We start from the raw sequence: 21,780 nt of genomic DNA on the forward strand, positions 1-21,780 counted from the left end.
TCAGAAACACGGATCAGCTATTGTTGCACAAATGTTTGTTGTTGTTTTCATTGGGGTTTCAAAGCAAATTCACAGAAACACAAAAGAGACCTGGCTTGATGTCTTTCGATCACTGTGCGATTGTGCCGCTCTTTCCTGCACCTCTCTTTGCCCGTGCGGTAAACGGATGCTGTAGCATCTCAGAAAAAGGGGTATGTGCCGTAATAAGTGCGAGTCATTTTCCTCTTCTCTCCCTTCATGCTCTGACACAAACTGAAAATTGCAGTGGGATCTTGTGAGACAGAACCAGACAGAGGCCTGTGGCTGTGGTGTCGTAGACAGACCTGCAGTTCAGTTTAACCTATTAAAATTCCATATATTGTGTTTTTCTTCAATTTATTATTCCTCTGTAGTCCACTTGGGTTTTATCCACTATAAGCCATCTGATATACAGTAGGTGAAATGATCTCTGACTGACTGTTCTGCATTCTTTATAATTGCTAACTGAAATGGGTTGAATAGGTGAATATATTTGTGAAATATATGCACTGGTTTTTGTGATGTCACAAAACTCAAAATGGGCTGTTTGGCCAGCTTAATTTCCATCTATGGACTCAGGATGGTAATTACACATTTTGAGACTTACTTACTACATCAAATTTGTTAGTAAAAAATGCAAGGAAAATTTATTTTTCCATGATAGGGGGCCTATAACATTCACAAACCTGCTGATAGGTCCAGACATCATTTGACGCTCCTATAGCTTATTAATGAGCCTTACTATGCTTACTATACTACTATAACTTACATAATAAGCCTTAGTATCCATGATATTTATGTAGCTATTGGGCTGGCAGATGCTAATGTCAGTAGAATTTGATGCTTTCAGAAATGGAGCTGGATAATCTTGTAGTTCTTTTTGTCTTTACAGAGAAATTCAGGGAGCACAGACCAGTTTCCAATTAACTACAACTGTAATGTACAGAAATCTGCTTTGACTTAAAATAAATGATTGCTCCTTCAACATCTAAAGTGTTTTGAACATGAGGTTAAAAACACTTTGTTTTCAAAACATCTCCTTCCAAAGTTGTCAGGACAGTCGTCAAGGCAAACCCCATCAATACCAACTGGTAGGAGCTGATAACAGACCCAAGACACATAGTGGACACTACCAGCAGAATTCAATGTGCATGTTTGGAGACCAAATGTAAGCCAATGTATTCTTCTTATATTTTTAACAGTCTTATTAAAAAAAAAGAAAGAGCAAAAGACACCAATGTTGATAGCACGAGCTGTTAATGTTACTCATACTGATTAATTTCCCAAAAATAAACTACACTGTAAGATACATGTGATATCCTTTCACTCACCTCCACCCACGTTTATTTGTTTTTCTCTGCAATTGTTCTTGTTATTTCAAAGGGCCAGACGAGCCCATTCTTTGTGCTTATGACAAGTTTGTCTTTATTCCTCTTTCATTTGGGCTGTTCAGATGTCTTCCTCATGATTATTTTCTTTCTCTTTTTTTACTCTCACGTACACACTCTCCCACAGACTCAAACAAAAGAAAGACCAATTCTGGATTATTTTCTAAAAAATTATTTGTTTTTACAACCCCTGTCCAGTGTACATTTGTGAGAAAATTCAGTATTGAGCCTGGGCACTAAACTGAACTGGGCCTGTCAGTTTTGGATGGTTATTCAAGATTAAAAGTTTTATACTATTGTTATTATATTATACTAATATAACGTGTAAGTGTTGCACTTTTTTCACCCAGACCTATCAACACAGAGCTCACATCAGAGCAGATGGCTTATTAATAGTCTATTACTATATTATTAGACTATAATGGTCATTGGTAGTTCTACTGTTGTGGGCGTGTCCTGCTTTTGTTTTTCATTTCTGTTGGGCTACAGGAAAACTGGATAACTAAGTCTTTAATGGGGTTATCTGCGTTCTTTGTGTTGCAGAAAGTGCCGAGAAGTCTCTGGTGTGAATAGTCTGGAACCAATCGCTGCTGTCTGGTAGTCCAGCCTCCAAACACACCTCCGGGTGCGGGCGGAGTCTGTTCGTTGCGTCACCAATACGAAAAAATATAATCACCGGCGAGGCGGCCAAGTAGCAAAATTTCGGCCTGAAACTGCGACGGGTAAAAGCGAAGTGAAGTCCGGAGCCAGGACAAAAAGAAGAAGAGAAAGCGGGAAGAAGAAAGAAGAAAAAAATTAAGGCGGTTTTCGTGTCATTAAGATTGTGAGACGAGGATTCAGCAGAGAAGTTGTCTGAGGGCATTTAGACAAGTTTAGTGTAGGTTAGTTTTCTGGTCCAGCTCGAGTTTGTGCTCTGGAAGCACAGCAGTAGCCAGCGGCTTTTTTTAATTTGAACTTTTAAATCCACGTTAAACCCGGAGTGTGAGGAGGACCGGCGGGGAGAAGAGGTGACATTTCCTCAGTTGCGAAGCAGACGTCAGCCCGAGCGCGTGCCTACCCGAGTGTACACACTCCACGATGGAGGGAGACAAGGTCAGTTAACCGCTAGCGCTAGCTAGTTTTTAACTAGTAATTACCCATTAATAACACAAGTCAGTGGGATATCTAGGCGAAAATGAGCCTATGGGGGCGGAGGAGGGCCGTTTCGACTCCCCCTTTTTGTGCAATGTATGTGCTGGAACTTAAGAGTGAAAACTTTGTGAGAGAAAAGAAGAGAATGCTAGCCATCTGAATTAGCTAGTAAGCTAGCTAATTTAGTTTAACTAACTAGGCAGGTGTTTCGAAGCTGATAGGGTTTGCTAGCTAGTTATCTGAATTTCACAGAAAACTTCTCTCTTAAATTTATTTCAGCTTAATACAAATAAAATAACTTTTGCCTTTAAAAGGCGTCCAGCGGCAACCTGCGACACTGAAGGGAATGTGAGAGAGCCGGTTGAACCGGTGATATTGTCACCCACTTTCATCATCCTCATCATCATGACCAGCACGACTGTCACCTCAACAGGTGTCAGCTGATCATCTCAGCTAATACTGTTAATATTTAGAAAATATTTAGCATGTCTTCATTATTTGATGTTAAAGTGAAGGCTCACTTCGAATTTGATTACGTCAGACCGGTTGAGCTGAGGCGTTGCACGTACTACACGACTCCCTGTTATTTGGAGGGGTCGTGACTGCATCCCTGTGATGAACCCCAAAAATTCGTCAGCTAGCTTACTTAGATCCTACAAAATGTCCCGGTACAGACGATGGCTGTTTTTTTCTATTAATCAATGTATCTGCTAGCTGCGCTGAGCGCGTTTAAAGCATCCTGCTTTGGTTTTAACTAAACCAAAAAAAAAACAATAGTAAAGTGTCTGTAGATGCATGTATTGGAGTTCCCATTGATTTGTTTCTCCAAAGTGTAAATGGTTTGTAAATTAAACTACTACTAGATTAATGTCATTAATTAGGTTTAACATAACCAGAAAGTTGCTCATTTAAACCACTTATATGGAGTAGTTACCAAAATGTTTCATTACATTTGCCAGCTAGGTTTAATCATAAAATCATTAAATCATACATTGTGGTGTAAGCATGCCATAAATAGTCGTAGGATCATCTTGTTAGGACAGGACCAAGCTATATTATGACTACATCCAGCCCAATACAAATCAACTAGAAATAATTCTAAAGGCCTGTTCACAAACATTTATTGTTTTAATTGTATTTTTAGTTATAATGCAGTTATAACTACGTCCAGCCTAATGTAAATCAGCTAGAAATAATTGTAAAAATTTTAAATTTTCATGAATATTTGTTGTTTTAATTGCAGTTCAGTGCATATTAAACAAGCCTGTAACGATGGCCAAACATGCAAACACATAGTCAATAGGCCCTGGATGGACAAAAGGATGGACAGAATTACCATAACCTGAGAGGCTCATACGTGACTAGTAGTCTCTTTGGTATGGCTAACCTCACCACAGTGATGACGGTGTAGTTGGTAGTTTCCTGCCTAGCAAAATTACTGGCTCTTCTCAGGCCTAGAATACAGTTTCAAATTCAGTTTCTGAGTAGAAGTAGTGGAGGAAGACAATGATACAGAGACTTTTGGGACCATTTGTGGGAAATTAAAACCGTCTTTAGCCATTTTGGAATTAGCTCAAGCTCACGGGGTTGTGTTGCTTTGATGAGAATATTTTTGAAATTGAAATATCTTCTCCTTCAGTTGTTGTCTTAGATCTAGATCACAAATATAGCTCTGTATATGTGGCCTTGCTACAACACAGATCTTGATAAGGGTCTTAATTGTGGAGGTGATGGGAAAGGTCTGAATTATCCTTAGGGAGGACAGCAGCACAGCTGACCATTTCAGGCAGGGGAATACAAGACAGCCGCTCGAGTCACGGACGTGCTCTCTTCCCATCAGGCCAGTGTTGTGCCTCTGTTTGAAGCTGTCACTGAGTCGTAAACACATGCACCCGCAATAGCTTAATACCTCCAAAACGTGCACACATGTTCCTGGTGCTTGTAAGACCCTCGTGCTAGCGCTTTTCATACCGAGTTGCCTCCTGATCCCCCTGATGTTCATGTGAGGAGAGGTCGGGGGGAGGGCTTGGTTGGGGAGCAGTAGTCTTTGTGCTGGACAGGGCATTCAGTCCCGGACATAATAGTGACTGAAAAGATGCACAGGACACACTGCAAGTGTATACATTGTGGAACATGGACTGTTACCTTTGACTGAGGGGGATTGTTTGTTTTTTTTAGGTATAGACAGCTTTCTCTATATGTGTAAATGTTTTCTAAACTTTATTTTTAATCTTTACCAACCAATTTAATCTTTACCAAACAAGTCTGACTGTGGGCAAAACACATTGAGGCGGTGGTTAAAACTCTTACTCCTCACTGCAGGGTTTATACCAGAGTACAGCTGGAGTCCCTTTGTTTGAGTGCAAGGGTGAAATCAAGTAATTGGGGTTAGGTGTACAGTTGACCTGCTCTTTGACAAGCTGAATTAACAAATTTTCGGCAGAAATCCAAAAAATAAAAAAGAAAACGATGGAACTGACAGTCAGAAATTTTGATTAAGCTGAAAGCCAGCTTTTTCCCTGCTTCCCTTCCAAAGACTTAATTCCCCTTTGCTCCTGAAGTCGCTTCAGTTCTTTTCCATTTCACTCATGCATGACTGCGCCTCGAGTATGCGCTCCATTGTTGCTGTCACCTCCTCCTAATGAGTGCTAATGAGGAGAACGGGATTAAGCAGAGTTTGATGAAATCTGAAGTGGCACTACAGTAATTCATTTCCTTGAGAAAGTGGACAGGGAACTGTACTTGTGTAATTGTGTTCATGAAAGGCAGACTTTTGTTCCAGGAAGCCAGAAGAGTCCAGGCGGGTGCTGCTGTAGGCTCACATGTCCTCTATGACAGGATGGAAAGGGACTGGGTTCCAGAACTAGGACAGCAAGTAGTACAAACCGGTTACTGTCTGTGGTGCAGTCACGATGCGCTCTCAGGTTGCCGTGTGAAACTGAAGGGAGATGAGGTTAGAGAAGGAGGACGTGCCTACTGTGGTGTCTCACTAACCAAGCGCCAGAGAGGGCGGGAGAGAGTGAGGAAGGGAAGAGAGAGCGATGCCAGGCCATTTTGCCTTAGCGGTGTGGCAGCTTCCGCATTCTGAAAGCTTATGGCAAACTTTTTATGACCTTGTTTAAAACGGCAACATAAAATGCCATAAAGTTTTAAGTTTAACAAACTTCAAAAATTAAGTCAATGGCACTTTTTTGTGTTAACCTATAGGAGAAGTGGAATTAACTTGTGTTTAACTTTTTTAGTTAAAACAGTATTTTGCAAAGTGTTGCATTGAATTTACATGATTCAAACGTAGGTTCCAGAATAATAAAATACATTACATCAGTGTAATTCTTACCAAAAGTAAATAAAATGAACAAATTGTTTTGCAATACATTTCATTTGGTAGGAACCAGTGTACATATTAGAATGAAGTGAATTCAAAGCAATATTTTTTTTCAGTGAACCAGTCTACTTTTGTTGCACGTTCATTCACTCTGTTTGAATTACATCTTAAATAACTTCCACAAATTATAATGGTCTACATATATCATGTAGTGTGAACTATGACAGTTACATTTGTGTCATCGTTTACATACACATTTTTAACAATGACTAACATGGACGTTATTGTAACTTTACATTGTAAGTTTCAGTTTTATTTTGTCTGGCTTGTAACTACAGTGTGTGACCTGAGTAGACCTATTTCTCTGGAAGTGTGAATGATAGAGCTGTTGAAATAGGAAGTAATTCACTCTCTGTGGTGTTTTGTGTCTGTGGTCAGTTGTGTAATACACTTTGCCGTGCTCTGAATCAGAGCATTGATGTATTCTATGTTAAATAAATTTAGACCAAATTTAGATCAAATTTACAGTCGGTCCACTGAAAAAAAACGGTGATTTGAGTTGACGTGATTCAGTTAATTATGTCAAGTGGTTGCGCATAAATAAGATGTATTACATGAACACAATAAACAACTGAACGTAAGGAAAGCAATTGTGTTGATGTAATTTTTTTGTATGCGACCACTGTACACAATAAAATCATGATTTTTTTTAGTCGCGTTTATAATTTTGGAATGTAGTGTGAATTATAATCTTACTTTTGTCCTTGCATACCTTCTCCAGGTAGGCCTCCTTTTTTCCACACCCACTTTTTAAAGAACAGGTTTGTGTTCCTCTCTCAGCGTCAGTGCTTGTTCCTTATTGCATCTGCTCTGTATACAAGCATCAAGTGCTGGGAGTTGGCTGCATCACGTGGCCTAGTCAAAGTAAACAAAAGTTGGAGTAAGGACGTAATCGGAGCGAGGTGGCCTGATCGCAGTGGAACTTGTGTTTACTCAACAATGAACAGGGACACTTAAACCTGAAGAGCTTCATTTTTGCCAGTGTGGCATGCAGTTAACTTGACTAATGTCATCAACATGTTATACCACCAAAGCTTTTAGTCTGAGTGTGGTTATGGTCACTTTATCTTCATGCTGGTTGTTAAAATGAACACACAGACACATGCTCTTACACAAACATGCACATAAGCTCAACTCACAGACCACATACATCTCGAGAATGACGTAAACATTCCAATTTTCCGTCCCAGAGGCAGTGAAATATGAGATATCGCTCATTCAGAGGGAGGATGTTTACAGGATTAGCCTAAACAAAGTGTGAAAAGTGTTAAAAGTTTCACATCACTCTGACTCAGCCAAACTCCTAGAAGCCTGCGCCTCTTCTCATAATGGGAGGGGCTTATTTGCATTCTGGTTTGAACCTGGTAGTTTGAACTGCCGTGTGAGGACATGCCTTTTAGAGTGAAGGAATACGACGTCTCTTCAATTTCACCCTCAGAAAACTGTCTTGTCAAAGGGAGACCATGATGAAATATGAATGCTGTAATAGATTAGGTGTGTATTATATTCAGACAATAACAAATACATGTACAAGTTTAGTAGTAATAGTTTGGACATTGCTATTGGAACATTTTATACTATGATCTTTGCTACTGTTTGAGGAAGCAAACGGAACGGATAAAACAGCAAATGGCATGGCCTCATTTTCCTCCAGCCTTTCCAGGAGTTTGAACCATTGTCTACTGTAAACTAACATCCTGATTTATACTGAAAGAGAGTCTCCCTGCCAGTGTGTGGCATTATCAGCTGAGGGGTGTGAGAATTTACACTAACAACCACTCCATCCACACAGTAGGGGAGAGCGAGAAAATAAAAGAGATAGAAAGAGACAAGCATTTGTCCCCTGCTGAGATGTGGAGTGTTGGAGCATATGTTATGGCACTGATATCCCATCCCCCACATGTGCTCTGTACACTTAGAATGGAATTTATATGTGCGTGTTATGCACAATACGTGCGCCGTGAGTACCTGTGTCTCCACATTTGTTAGTCTGGAGCTGTTGAGGCTTGCAGGGGCCACGGGTGGGGTTTTACCTCGTGTGTTCTGTGCTCCTTCTTCAGCTGGGTGTTTGTAATGGCGTTTGTGACCATGTGCGCTTCCGTGTCTGTGTGTGTACTGATTTTTCTCTTCGCGGGAGATGGCCTTTTAATGTTCTGGATTGTTGTGAGGATGCCTTGTTAATGCAGGCTTAAAGCATGAATGTGACCGAGAGGCATTTCATAGAGGAACGTGAACACGTCCCTCTTTCGCAAGAAGAGAACTGAAGTCTCCATATTTAGAATTCTCAAAGCCCAGATCTCTCTTAAAGAGACACGCACCTACTCTGGAGCTTCTACTTCCAACAATGGTGTATTGCTCAGCAATGGAGCTGCTGTTGTGAGAATAGGAAGGATGTAGTTAAGTTTTAAGGGAAGTTGGCTTAGCTATCGTTTTTGTGTTTGTTCATGTTTCAGATGCCACATAGAGGATGTTCCTAATCCAGACTTACATTATTAACCCCTTAAATGTCCAGGACAGAGTTATAGAGGTGTGTAGCAGGTTCAGACCTCTGTAACATAAGAACAATCTAGTTCCGTTTATTGTTCTTGTGTTTCACACAACAAAACCTGCAGTCCATGTAGTTGCTGAGTAATTTATCTAAGGATGTTGTAAGTCTGAGATTTTAAAGGACAATTCCAACGATCTTTAAAAATTTCTAAAAACTTGACTCATCGAGATGAAAACAGATTATGTCATAGCAGTTTAATGTGAAATGTTGCATTGTAGAGAAATCGGATTTCATGCAATAACTTTCTTGTGAGGTATCTTTTAGAGGCAGTTAACATCGGGCATTTCACATCAAACCACTCCAAATTACTTTGTTTAAAGCCTAACAATTTAATTATAGAGGAATTTTGGGAAAATTGGTGTAATTCCCTTTTAAGGGACAAGTATGCCCACGCAATGTAATTAGCTGAAGGTGGCAAAACTTTATAGATAGTTTTTCTTTTCTGGTGCTTGACTCAAATGAAAGAAGGTGCCTTTAAGACTTTGCCCACAGAGCCTCTTAGAGCTTTGTGTGTAAGTGTGTGCATGTGTGTGGTCACATCCTGTATTAGAGCTGGTTAAACAAACCAGTACTGGACTCGCTGACCTCCAGCAGCTCTTTAAACATGGAGTCTTATTGGCTGACAGCCAGAAAAATGGGCGTATATAGTTCCCGTATTCTTCTCTTTCACCACTAAATTCACCGGCTAAATTCTGCGAGTGTTGCGTCTGTGGTTCGGTGTGTAAGTGTGAAGGAGTGGCGTCCATGTGTGAAGTGAGATCTATGACTGCTTTAAACACACATTGACTTCTTCCAAAACATAACCTCACTCTCTACGTAGAGACTAAATGTTAAGGAAAAGTGTACTGGCTGCTCTGTTTACGATCTCACTGATATACACACAGCACCCCAGCTACAGCACAGAATGCCTTTTAACCCTTTATACACTCTGGATCTGCTTGTGGGTCCAAGCTTCCATTCCTCAATTCCAACAACATAGTAACTCAGTCAGTTTTTCTTGTGTTCCATGTAATTGCTAAGTACTAAGCCTAAAGATTAAATAGGCTTGGGAACTGGAAGTAGCTCTTCGTAAAATTGAGTGTCGTTTTTCTCGGGCCACTGAAGAATGTGGTTGAACCTGCTTGTGTAAGAGATAATATGGATGCTATTAAGGTATCTTCTGTGCAAATAAATCACTAACACAAAGGTTTAGCGATGCCTTTCTTTTGTGAAGCTTTTCATTAGCTTTTAATTCAGTTTGTGTAATATTTATAATCCTAAGCAAAATGTTGTGTGAACTTGCAAATCATCAGATCTCTACACCTGATCATATCAAGGTGAATTTGAGGCCATCAGCATATTGTAACATTGCTGCAAGTTCAGTCAGTAAACAATGGAAAACTACTACATTCTGGCCCCACCTAGACTGCTAATCAAACATCAGTTGTATGAAGCCATTGTTATATATGTGTGATAGTATCTAAAGTCAAAGCCTTTTTTGTTTCAAATGAACACTGAGATTTTAGTCAGTGTTCAGAAATCTAGAATACGCTGAAAAGAACTCTTTAGATAACAAATACTTTAGTCGTGGACTAAATTACACTGTCATTTGAGATTCTCCAGTGAAAATGTAGTGCCAGGAAAACTGGCCCCTTGGGTCTGGATTTTTTTAGTCTGTTTTTGCAGTACAGGTTTAGGGACCGTGCTTTGTGATTCAGCATTTGGTGTGGTTTGTTAGCTTCATGGCATGTGGAAAAAGATGTCTGCCCAGGCTCTCCTATGGGATTACACCAATGAAGTGTTCTTCATAATAACAGGAACTTGGACAATGATTGTGCAGCTCAGACGCAATCACCCAATCCCCCCCACCCTCGTGGAATGTGAGCAGTGAGGATGAAACATATTCCAAGTAACACCTCAACTACTAATGGAGAATCTAAAATCCATCTGTCCTACTGACCGGCTGCATGATCTTCTCTCTAAAGAGCTAATCTAATTTGTTCAAAGTGTCATAGCTATTAATTAGCTTAACACCAACATTGATAGATGCATTACTGTGTTACCCAAGGCTTTTTTTTTTTTAAATCAAAAGCAAATAACAAGTAGTTTAAAGTATCATCTTATAGCTAGTCTATAAATACAGCTATCATAGAGCAAAATATGAAAAACCACAATAGTTATCCATTACATGATGTACATTAGGCTGGGGAAAATCACAAAACATGTTTGAAAACTTCTTTGGATGGATGCCTCACAGCTAAACTGGGCTGGGTTGTGAGCTGTCTGTTTTTTAAGTCATGATCAGCCATGAGAAATAGAGTCAGACAGAGAGAACAGTTGTGCAATGAGGGACTGCTTGAGTTTCTTTTCTACTGTCCTCAACTTGTACAATCAATATGTCCCTATTCACCTTTAGCATTTGGCCAGTAACAGACTATTGGGTGTAATATATTTCATCCATCTTAACATGCTTGTGCAAGTACTAGCAGGTCTAGACCAGAACGCGCTGGCCTGATACTTGTTTTTGTTTAGATGTGGAATGAGGAAGAGTCTGTGGGGACAGCTCTACCAGCATTTCCTTAACCTTTTTTGGATCAGTGCTCTTTTTGCGCTGTTAGATAAAGATCAGAATTCATATTCTTGATCTGCTTGATCAATTGAGGAACCATGTCTGTGGATTATCATACAAAGCCTTTCTTCAGAAGACAAAATTAAAGCGTTTTGGATGCTGCAACTGTACCGGATTTCCTGTTTGGCAGCCTCTATTTTCAGTCTTCACTGTTTAGAGCCCTTTAGTGTGAAACTGAGGAAGAAATGGTGTCCTTATATGGCTCTAATGAAATAGTGGAAAGTCTGAGCTTGTTATCACACACTCCCCTACAGACAAATTCATTTTCAGGTGTAGATTCGGCTGTTAAATCTGAGAAATGGAGCCCTTGGAGGCAGAGAGAGAGAGAGAGAGAGAGAGAGAAAGAGAGAGAGAGTGGGTCTGCTTCAAAGCATTCTGTTGTGTTCCATTGAAGGGGGCATTTTGAGATGAAATATTTCATGTCTTCATATTTCAGTCACCTCCACCTCTGTCAGCTACTTTGCATTACTCTCAGTAAAGTGAATGTGAATTGTATATAGAGTTGTGACGGTTGCATTGCGCAGTGATAAAACTGCTTTTCTTTTTTTTTTGTCTGTCTGCAGAAGGTGACCTTCCAGCTGATGCTGGCTGTGGGAACGGCTGTGATCGGCTCTCTTCAGTTCGGCTATAACACAGGTGTCATCAATGCACCTCAGAAGGTGAGTATACACACACACATACACAGACTCGTACATGCACACAGTCACATGAAGCTGACCCCCCAAAAGAGAGTCATGCAGAGAGACTAGAGGCTAATTTTAGAATTTAGCTTCTATGCCAGCACTGACTCTGAGAACATCTAAGATCATGTGAGATTATGTGGACATAAGATTACATGTCCAGCCTCTGGAGGTGTCACATAGTGGGCATGTGTGGATTGACCCTCCAGACAACCACACATACTCAATTATAGAAAGCAGCACACATATTGAAGTATTCTTTAGAGGCCATTTGTTTTTTCTTCAGAGGATGAGTCTTCTACAGAAGTGTCAGTTTACTCAGCTCAGGCGAGCTAGGACTGTATGAATCTGGTGTTAAACATTTATTAGTGCCTGCCAAACCCTGCAAACGAAATTTATAGCCATCAAGAGCTGTAAGAGCTCTAAGGAACAGGTTTATCAAACCACTTGCTGACTGGAGCATGACAAATTGCCTGAATCAACCTTCTGGCACCCTTCCTGATCAATGACCTCCTTGTCCTTTTGGTCAAACTGCTCCCCTTCCTGTGCCTTGCTCAACATATCAATCAAACTCTCATATCTCAGAGTTAGTAGTTCACTTCTATACTCTGTATAGGAATATTTTACTTGGTTTAATAATGATAAGTAGAGGCTAGTGGACTATGATAGTAAATTAGTTTCTGACAAAGTATTCTACACTTAAAAAAAGCTGTCACAAAGGGTTCTTTGGGTGATGCCATAGAAGGACTACTTTTGGTTCCCTTAAGAACCTTCACATAATATAATAGTTATTTACCAAATATTTACCAAAAGTGGCATTTCACAAAGAATCCTGTCTGGCAGGATATGTCCTTTGCAGGATATGTTTTAATAATAAATCCTTGACCTTTGAACCAACAAGAATACTCTTGTCCCCACCAGTTTACGGCAGTTTATTAGATTAGTTCAGGCAGTCATTACACAATGTGTATGTGTGCTGCACAAGAACGATTTAATCAGCATTAAACATGGTGGTTGTGGCGAGACGTCCTCTACTTGTCACTAGAATTATACTATATAAAACAAGTACTAAAGTATGGCAGTTAAGTGCTAACTTAAGGTTGTCAAAGTTTGTTAGACATGTTGAGAAAAGGAAAGGAAGGGGAAAAGGCTGACCAATGGACAAGAAGGTCATTGAATGAATGTGAATGAGGCTTTACTGGCAGTAATATAGTGGATCTAGTGTAAGGCACTTACACACACACACACACACACACACACACTGGAATTACCTATGCAATGTTTTGGGCCTCTTTGTACATAGAAAGTCTCTGATAAGATTGCTGCATCCTCAAGGGCTCCCAGTATAAAACTAAAAGACATTCACACACACACATGTACAGAAAGGACTTATCAAGAGGACGGTGTCAAAAAGAGTTACACATGTTATACTTCAGTCAGCCTCCTGCTTCACCATGAATGGACTGTGTGTTTGATTATGGCTAGTTGGATCTGAGCCATTCTGCAGCTGCTGCTTCATAATTTATTGGGCTTCTGTTTGAAAATTGAGATGTAGGTCATGTGAGTAGGTGAGGGTGTCTTTTTGTATTTTGTTGTCTTTTAATGATGCTGATATTCTATTTAATGGTAGTATGTATCTCTAAGCCATAATATTAGATTTAGATAACCTTATTGAGATCCTGTGAGATGTTTTAAAATGTTTTTATATGATACTTATTGTGTTTATAAGTGGCTCTCAGCATATGCAGTGCAGTTCAGGAATAATTAGCACTTAAACTAAACTAAATATATTTCTTTAATTAAGGATAGCATCCTTAATTTAAGAAATATACCTATATTTGATGAACCATGTAGAAATAATTGCACTTTTATATTCCTCAGTCTAGGGCACCGTAAGTAACTGAAAAAATTAACATAATCTTAAATAAATTGTCACGTTCAGTACTTGGTTGCAAATCCCTCATGATGCAACCCCACAGACATCACCAGACACTGGGTATCTTCCCTCTGCCAGTCCTGTAATGCACTCACTCATTTCAGTTCCTATTTATTTTGGTGGCTTCAGTTTTTTCTTCAGTAAGTGAAATGTTTGTCCAGTAGGATTCAGTTTGAGTCACTTGACATGGCAATTGACTGCTTTACTAATATCAACCCTTCCTTGTTTCTTATGTTGAGAGTTAATAGCCGCAGACCCAATAAATCTGCAAATTTCTTACCTAAGATTAGCTTGTTTTGACATTTTGTTAGCTCTCTGTGTACATTAATGATGCAGTGAGTCACCAAGAAAGAACTAAGCACTACTGTATAATGTCAGTTCATGGGGGGCAATCATAACAGAAGCACATGATGTGGCCTAGATATGCGCAATATTTTGAAGCTTGCCAAAGAGCATGGGAAGGCTCATCTTGTACTCACAGTGAGTGCCGGGGGGGGGAAAGAGAGAGAAAGAGTGAGAGAGAGAGAGAGAGAGAGAGAGAAGAAGTTTGCCTTACTGGACTGCTTGACACACTCTGAAAGTGTGGAAACTTGATCTTACTGAATGGTTGCCCTGCTAAGCCTCTCAGCACAACATAGCGCTGTTCCCGTGATACCTCACTGCAAACATGCAGTCCCACCACCTTCAGTACACTCTTTTATTACTCTCTCACTACTCATTTTCTGAGTTGTTTTATGTTGTACTTTTTAATAATCACATACTCTCATACAATCTTTAATCTTTGCTAGTAAGAGATGCTGACAAGTCTTCAGAGTAGACATATATAGAGAAAGACAGAGAATATGAATAAGACTTAGGACTTCATGATATGGACATAATATTATACTGTGATTACACTAATACATATTACTACAGTGATATTTACCATTTATTGCATTATATTAAAACTCTCCGGTAAAGCATTAATGTCACGTGGCGTTCTTTGGACCAAAATTATTTGTTTGGTGGATCATGTGAATTCCTTAATTCATCACATCATGCACAGAACACTCACCAGAAACATCTGAGGTTGGTCAGGGTGCTGACAGCACACAATTAAAATGTGCTGATTTGTTATAGGGTTCATCCATGTATTGCAACATTTGCGATGTCAGTACTGTAAAGGCCAATTACTTTAAACAAATGATACATTATACCTTCCCAATGAGCCCTTTCTTCTGTGGAAAGCTTCTGCTCTTTGTCTCAGTCTCAGTGTTTGTCAACAGAGACGTGCCATTGAGGAGGCGTAACTGTAACCTGACTTCTCTTTTGCCCTTTTTCTCATTCAGCCTTAGCTGCAGAACTTTGCCAGCAAAACACTGAGCTCACTGCCACCTGCAGGACAAATCTGGCCACGACATTAAACGTAATTTTAGCATAGCTTGTAGCTCACCAAAAAAAGCTGTTTCAAGACAGTACCTTAAAATGGTTCTTACACATAATCAATCAGTTAGTTATCAAGCCCATCATTATCTGAATCTGTCCAGTGTTTTGATATTATAGAACTGAATTTGGGCAAGGGTGAATATTATTTAGAGGGAAAAATACAATCAGGTGGGTATCATATAAGTATGCATTGCTAGACCATTGAGGCACTTTATAAGAACTGTGTGTGTGTTTTTGTGTGTTGTAGATCATTGAGAGCTTCTACAATGAGACATGGTTTGACCGGTATAAGGAGCCCATCACTGAAACCGCCCTCACATCATTGTGGTCTATCTCAGTGGCCATCTTCTCTGTGGGAGGAATCTTTGGCTCCTTCTCTGTTGGACTTTTCGTCAATCGTTTTGGAAGGTAAACCTCAGAGGCACTGCTAACCAATTGCTACAATTAAAGCATTTAGTAGTATATGATGTCTTGAGTTAATGTCTTGACTATTGGTGAAAGCATACATGAATTTAATACTTCTTCAAAAATTAAAAGAAATGTGCATTCTTACTCATTCTTTCTTTCTCTTCTTTTTTCTGTCTGCCTGTGTTTCTGCAGGAAGAACTCAATGCTCTTTGCCAATATTCTAGCCTTCATTTCAGCAGCACTGATGGGTTTCTCTAAGATGGGGGCTTCATGGGAAATGCTGATTATTGGACGGTTTGTGGTGGGACTCTACTCTGGTCTCTCCACTGGCTTCGTGCCCATGTATGTGGGTGAGGTGGCCCCAACCGCTCTCCGAGGAGCCTTGGGCACTCTGCATCAGCTAGGCATTGTCATTGGCATCCTTGTGGCCCAGGTGTGCTTTAGACATTGTTTTACTCCTTATTCGAACTCAAGTATAAACACTTGTTTTATCCTTTCATTCTAAACATGTTTATGACATAGTTGTCATGGAAGAATAACATGTGAGAAACTGTATGGGAAGAAGACCTAGATGAGAAAATACGCTGCTTCTTTCACAGCACAACACAAAGTTCTTTAATTTGATGTTGTTTGTAGCTGATGTTGATGGTGTGAGCTAGTTACTACAAGTTGTTGCCACAAATAGGAAAACTATACTGTGTTTGTGTGTGGTGCAGGTGTTCGGCCTGGATATGATCATGGGCAACGCTGCTCTTTGGCCTTTCCTGCTGAGCTTCACCTTCATCCCAGCCCTACTGCAGTGCGTCCTGCTGCCCATGTGCCCTGAGAGCCCCCGCTATCTCCTCATTAACCGCAACGAGGAGAGCAAAGCAAAATCAGGTCAGCACTCACACATACATACACGCCTATCAGCCCAACACTTGAATGATCGAATTTGCTGCTATAAAACTCCTTTTTTACTGGAGCAGCAAGGAACAGTACCAAATCTTCTGTTCAGAGCAGCTGCAGGTTTAGTTGTACTTGGTTATTGTGCTATTTGTCCTGCTAAATTCTGTTGAATTAAATGAGGCCAGAATCATTCAGGCCCTATTTTGTAAGATAGCAATAGCTTTATAACTTTTTTTTTGTGTGAGTAGTGTTGAAAAAGCTGCGTGGGACCACAGATGTGAGTGCGGACATGCAGGAGATGAAGGAGGAGAGCAGGCAGATGATGAGCGAAAAGAAAGTGACCATTGCAGAGTTGTTCCGCTCCCCAATCTACCGCCAGCCTTTGGTCATTGCCATTGTACTGCAGCTGTCCCAGCAGCTGTCTGGCATCAATGCTGTAAGAACAAACACACATATACACACACATTTTAGAATCCTGTTTATTAGCTCATTCTGCAGTTTTGTTGCTTTTTAAGGTCATAAACATGTGAGGTCATGTAATTTGTATGTCAGTAAAATAGGCCTATGATGAAAAATAGGGAAAAAAATAGCCATCTCAATACAGCTCAAAAAATTATCACATTTTTTCTTGAGAAATCTGCTATTTGAGTTGATTCCCACTCATATTTGGCTGCAGAATGCTATTGTAACAGTTATCTTAGTACATAGGCTTGACAGTGTTATTTATGTGTGCAGGTGTTCTACTACTCAACTTCAATCTTTGCGAAAGCTGGAGTGGAGCAGCCTGTCTATGCAACTATCGGAGCCGGAGTTGTCAATACTGCTTTCACTGTGGTGTCGGTAAGTCACACGCCAACATTTCTAGTCCATCCACTAGATAGAATAGAATATGAAAACTATATTGCCTTAGTATTGTGGGTATAATGTCTGCTTTTCCTTTCTCTCCTGTAGTTGTTTTTAGTGGAGAGAGCTGGGCGCAGGTCTCTGCATCTAATAGGTCTCCTTGGCATGGCTGCATCTGCTATTCTGATGACAATAGCCCTAGCCCTCCTGGTATGTTCCCACATTCAAATGTGATTGTATCTCCCTTAACACTTTTTGTCTCATCACTGTTTATTTTTTTATCTTGTGCTGTCTTATCGTGATAGTTCATGTATTATGAGGGGTTATTTACGCTGGTGTGTGTCCCTCTCACAGACCCAGGTGGAGTGGATGTCATATGTGAGCATTGTTGCTATTTTCGCCTTTGTGGCTTTCTTTGAAATTGGGCCAGGTCCAATTCCCTGGTTCATCGTGGCAGAGCTGTTCAGTCAAGGTCCCCGGCCTTCTGCTTTTGCCATCGCTGGGTTCTCCAACTGGACAGCCAACTTTATTGTGGGAATGTGCTTCCAGTATGTGGAGGTGAGACGCCAGCAGACAGACATCATTATATTTGATCTGGCTTTTTTATCATGTGTAGTTTGATGGTCATTTGTAGACTTAGAAACTACATGAACCTCTAAAACAATTTCTCTCTCTCTCTTTCTAACAGCGTCTTTGCGGCCCATACGTCTTCATCATCTTCACCATACTGTTAGTGATCTTCTTCATATTCACGTACTTCAAGGTTCCTGAGACAAAGGGGCGGACATTTGACGAGATCTCCGCCGGTTTCTCCCAGCAAGCAGCCGCAAGGGCGGGGAAACATTCGCCTGAGGAGCTCAACAGTCTGGGGGCTGATTCTCAGCTCTGAACCCTGCCTCCAAGCCCATCTCCTTCATTCCCTGGCACTCATTTACAAAACTACTGAGAGAGGGGAGCGCTGACGGTCAATTAAACACATTTTCCTTCTCCTGACTGCACCTGCCTCGCAGGTTTGCAGTGCTTCAGTGCTTCTGCGCCCCCTTTCCATGCAGAGACAATTTGAGCGTTGGGATATACTGAAAGGTGGGAAGTAGGCTGGGAAGAAGTTATGAGATTTTCTTTTAGACAAGAGAATGTTGTCAGCCTTGTTTTATGTGTACATGAATGCGTCTTTTATTTTTTCACTTTTATGTCTGTTACTTTGTGCAAATTCATGTTTTTAAATGCGGTTAGTCGTTCCTGGTCTCTCAAGCTGCAATGCCACCAACTTAATTTTAACAAAGACTTTTGGCTTCCATCATGATAATTTTAAACCGTTTTAAATTTCAAGTATTTTTCTCTAGTGGTCAGCAAGTCTGGAAGTCTTTTATGCTTTCGTTTCTCACTCGGAGCTCGATATAAGACTACATTGTTATTTTTATTTTTCTTTATCTTGCATGTCAGTTTAGCTCACCTGAAAGCTCTATTTATTGCACAAATTATTTTTGTATACTACAGGATAAATTGGACAAATTTTTATTCAAGGATGAATTTTAAAAAGCTGTTTTACTCATACATTTAGAAAGGTATTTACATTTTTACAAATAGTTTCATTTGCTGTCTCCAAAAACAAAAAATTCTTTGGCGTGCACTGAGAAAAAAGAGAACATTTCCAAATGATTGAGATCAATTCTTTCATGGTATGTCAGCAATATTACACAATACCACAGTACAAGAGAACGCACACTGTATAGTTCATAAGGAATTTAGCAAGGGTGAACTTTATCATCAATACATAACCAACAAATAAATTTAGTACTAATGAACTCCACACTGATTCTAGAGGAATAGTTAAATATTGAGGCAATACAGGATGTACATGCAAGCAGACCTACACATACTTTAGTTCACTGGAATCAGCATGTTGACAACTCTAGAATTCCTTCTTTTTATGGTTTATGGCTTTAGAAACAGGCCATCTGAGGCTTTAGGCCTGCCTAGCCGTGACTATGTTCCCATAAACTCAAATCCACCCAGATAAAAAATGAAATATATTGCATTATTATCAAATCAGAATCAACTTTGATCAGAATCATAGAATCAGGAGCTGGATGTAGTCACATGCTGATGACATCTGTCTGGTGTTCGCGAATCCAAGACAGCTTTTTCTATGCAGATACTGATCGTTGTAGTATAATGCTCTCTATCTGTGTGGGGTTTTTATACTGTACCTGCTTTCTGAAACCTGCTGTATGAGCTCAGTTGTTCGGTCTTTTTCTGCAGCACTTTATCACACATATACCTTCTGTAATCTTCTTAATCACACCTAATAGCACCTGCATTCTCAAGGTTTGTTAGAAAGCAAAAAAAATCCCAGTTGTTACTGTAGAAAGACTGAAATACGATGACGTTATCGCTTTCGGCATGACGTCACACGCGACTGCATGCGCCCATCCCCTGCCTCGTAACACTCATTATTTTTGATGCGTATGGTTTCAGGCATGAAAAAAAGATGACTCATAATGAGTTCTGAATTCATTATCAAATCTTGCATGGCCAGTTTCAAGGACAAATGGCATTTTTGTGAAATAGGGGGCTTGCAGCATAATTAGCAAATACATCACCCCAAAGCATTCCACAGAGAGTTGGGAGCATACATTGAGAGTGTTTGTGAGCGAGGATGTGTGTGGGTGTAGAAGCGCGTACATGCGCATGAGTGTATGTATCTGTCCCCATTGCACATGTAAAGCACTGTACCATATCAGAGTAGTGTTGCCACCAAAGTCACACCTATAGTTTGCATGTAAAAAGGCATCTGTTACTATTTGCACCTGAATCAGAACACCTAACAACACTGGAGTGTGATGTAAATCTATTTTAAGCACTCTGTGAAACACACAAACACATGCATACACAGGGTGAGCTCTTCATTGCCTTAATAAAACGTTGTGTCCATGACAGTGTAAATAAATGTAAAAATAGAAGCGAAAGTAAACTGTATAACAATGTTTGCAAAAATGTAGTCTGATACGATTTATGTTAGCTGTTGTACATCTGTATTTTTTCCATGTAAGATGCACTCTTGCCTTTATTCCTTAAGATACATTGTTCTATTGTAGTCAGTACTGTAAATGTAGGTTTAAATTTCACTTTGTATTTGTTTACTGGTTAAAAAAACATTGTATTTATTAGTTTTCCTAATTTATTTAGTTGTTGTCTTTGATTTTACCATTACATTTAATAAAATAGCTATTAAAAACTCTTTGTGTGGTAGTGAATAAGGTTTTCTGCCATTCTGCTCACTTTATAAGAGGTTGAGGATTCCGACTCTACCCATGTCGTTGCCCACCCGTGGGGAAAATCTTGTTGAGTCCTGCAGTTAAAACCCTCTTTGGTCTTTCTCCATGGAGGCAAACAGCGCTGCGTGTTGTTGCACTCTGGGCAGGCTTGCTGCTTATCTAACAATAACCTTATCAGGCCTGATTGACTGGCAGGCAGACAGGTTCTGGTCTGGAAGTGTTTCCAAAATGTCAGCCGGATTCCCTGCATAGCCACAGTTTGGCAGCATTCAGCACAGCATTGGGTTTGCCTGAAGTTCTTTGCTTGTCCTCAAGGTGGCAGTGTTTGCACAGATTGTTCTCCAAATCTTTCAGAACACTGATCAGTTTCTTGAACCTTCCTAACCAAGCTGTCCAAACATTTTGCTGTTCATTAGTTTGTTCCAGGCAGTAATAATGAAGAAGGTCTGCTATGATATAAATCTTTAATTAATTTAAATCTGTAATTATGATGCTGGATCTGGACGATCATTTAGGCCTGCTGATTCGAAATGGCTAGTAGATACACAGTCACAGCTGGATACTGGACAGCTGGTTCAGAGACTAATGTGCAGGTATACTTTATTATCATAACAGTAACATACCTTCTAACAAAACACTGTTGTAAAACACATTTCAACACCTGTGATTTAAGAACAGGAAAGTAGTGACCTCTTTGTATCTAGGCTTCCAGAAATGAATTGGCTTTCTTTTTAAGATTAACATAAATAAAATGGTTTTAAAACTACATCATGGCTTCAGGGAGTGAGCAGTGAACCTAAAAGTCTGAGCAACTGTAGCAGGCTGTGATCAGAATATTGGCCTTGTCAGTGCTGAATAAAGATGGGGTCAATCAGACTTTATGGAGTAGGCTTGTTTACGCCAACAGGCACAACTGAAAGATCAATATGACTACAGTGTAAGATATCCACCACAGAGAAGACTTACAGGAACAGTTTGGCAAAAAAAAACTTCAGATATAGGTATTCAGCCAAGAGTTGCTTGTCTGGTATTGGGCACTGTATGAAATACTGTAATGTAAAAAAGTGCGTTGCATAGTTAAAACAGTCATCTTGAAGACTGAATTTTGCTTGCCATTTTATAGATTACCGTACATCATAAAGTGTCAGAAACCATGCAAGTGTGTTAATTCCACCAGTTTTTCACAATTTTGCATAATTACATTTTTAAGATGTGAACAAAGCTATTCATACTGGTTTGATGTG

At 39.9% G+C, this 21,780-nt stretch overlaps 1 protein-coding gene across 1 annotated transcript; it reads left to right on the plus strand.

Moving 5' to 3' along the window:
- Nucleotides 1-2,060: 2,060 nt before the first annotated feature.
- Nucleotides 2,061-19,740, plus strand: slc2a1b (solute carrier family 2 member 1b). The gene is made up of 10 exons (XM_036571100.1): nucleotides 2,061-2,498; nucleotides 11,642-11,737; nucleotides 15,367-15,527; nucleotides 15,720-15,960; nucleotides 16,244-16,406; nucleotides 16,664-16,851; nucleotides 17,151-17,255; nucleotides 17,367-17,468; nucleotides 17,613-17,816; nucleotides 17,947-19,740. The coding sequence occupies exons 1-10, from the start codon at nucleotides 2,484-2,486 to the stop codon at nucleotides 18,145-18,147; spliced, it is 1,476 nt and encodes a 491-aa protein (XP_036426993.1). The 5' UTR covers nucleotides 2,061-2,483; the 3' UTR covers nucleotides 18,148-19,740.
- Nucleotides 19,741-21,780: the final 2,040 nt, after the last annotated feature.

Source organism: Colossoma macropomum, unplaced genomic scaffold (assembly GCF_904425465.1).
Source record: "Colossoma macropomum unplaced genomic scaffold, Colossoma_macropomum, whole genome shotgun sequence".
Taxonomy (NCBI): domain Eukaryota; kingdom Metazoa; phylum Chordata; class Actinopteri; order Characiformes; family Serrasalmidae; genus Colossoma; species Colossoma macropomum.

What these genes read in the sequence shown, in the direction of transcription:
- slc2a1b (XM_036571100.1), top strand. An exon ending in AGCTGTCTGGCATCAATGCT is followed by an intron (nt 16,852 to 17,150) that starts GTAAGAACAAAC and finishes TTATGTGTGCAG; the next exon opens with GTGTTCTACTACTCAACTTC. An exon ending in TGTGCTTCCAGTATGTGGAG is followed by an intron (nt 17,817 to 17,946) that starts GTGAGACGCCAG and finishes TCTTTCTAACAG; the next exon opens with CGTCTTTGCGGCCCATACGT.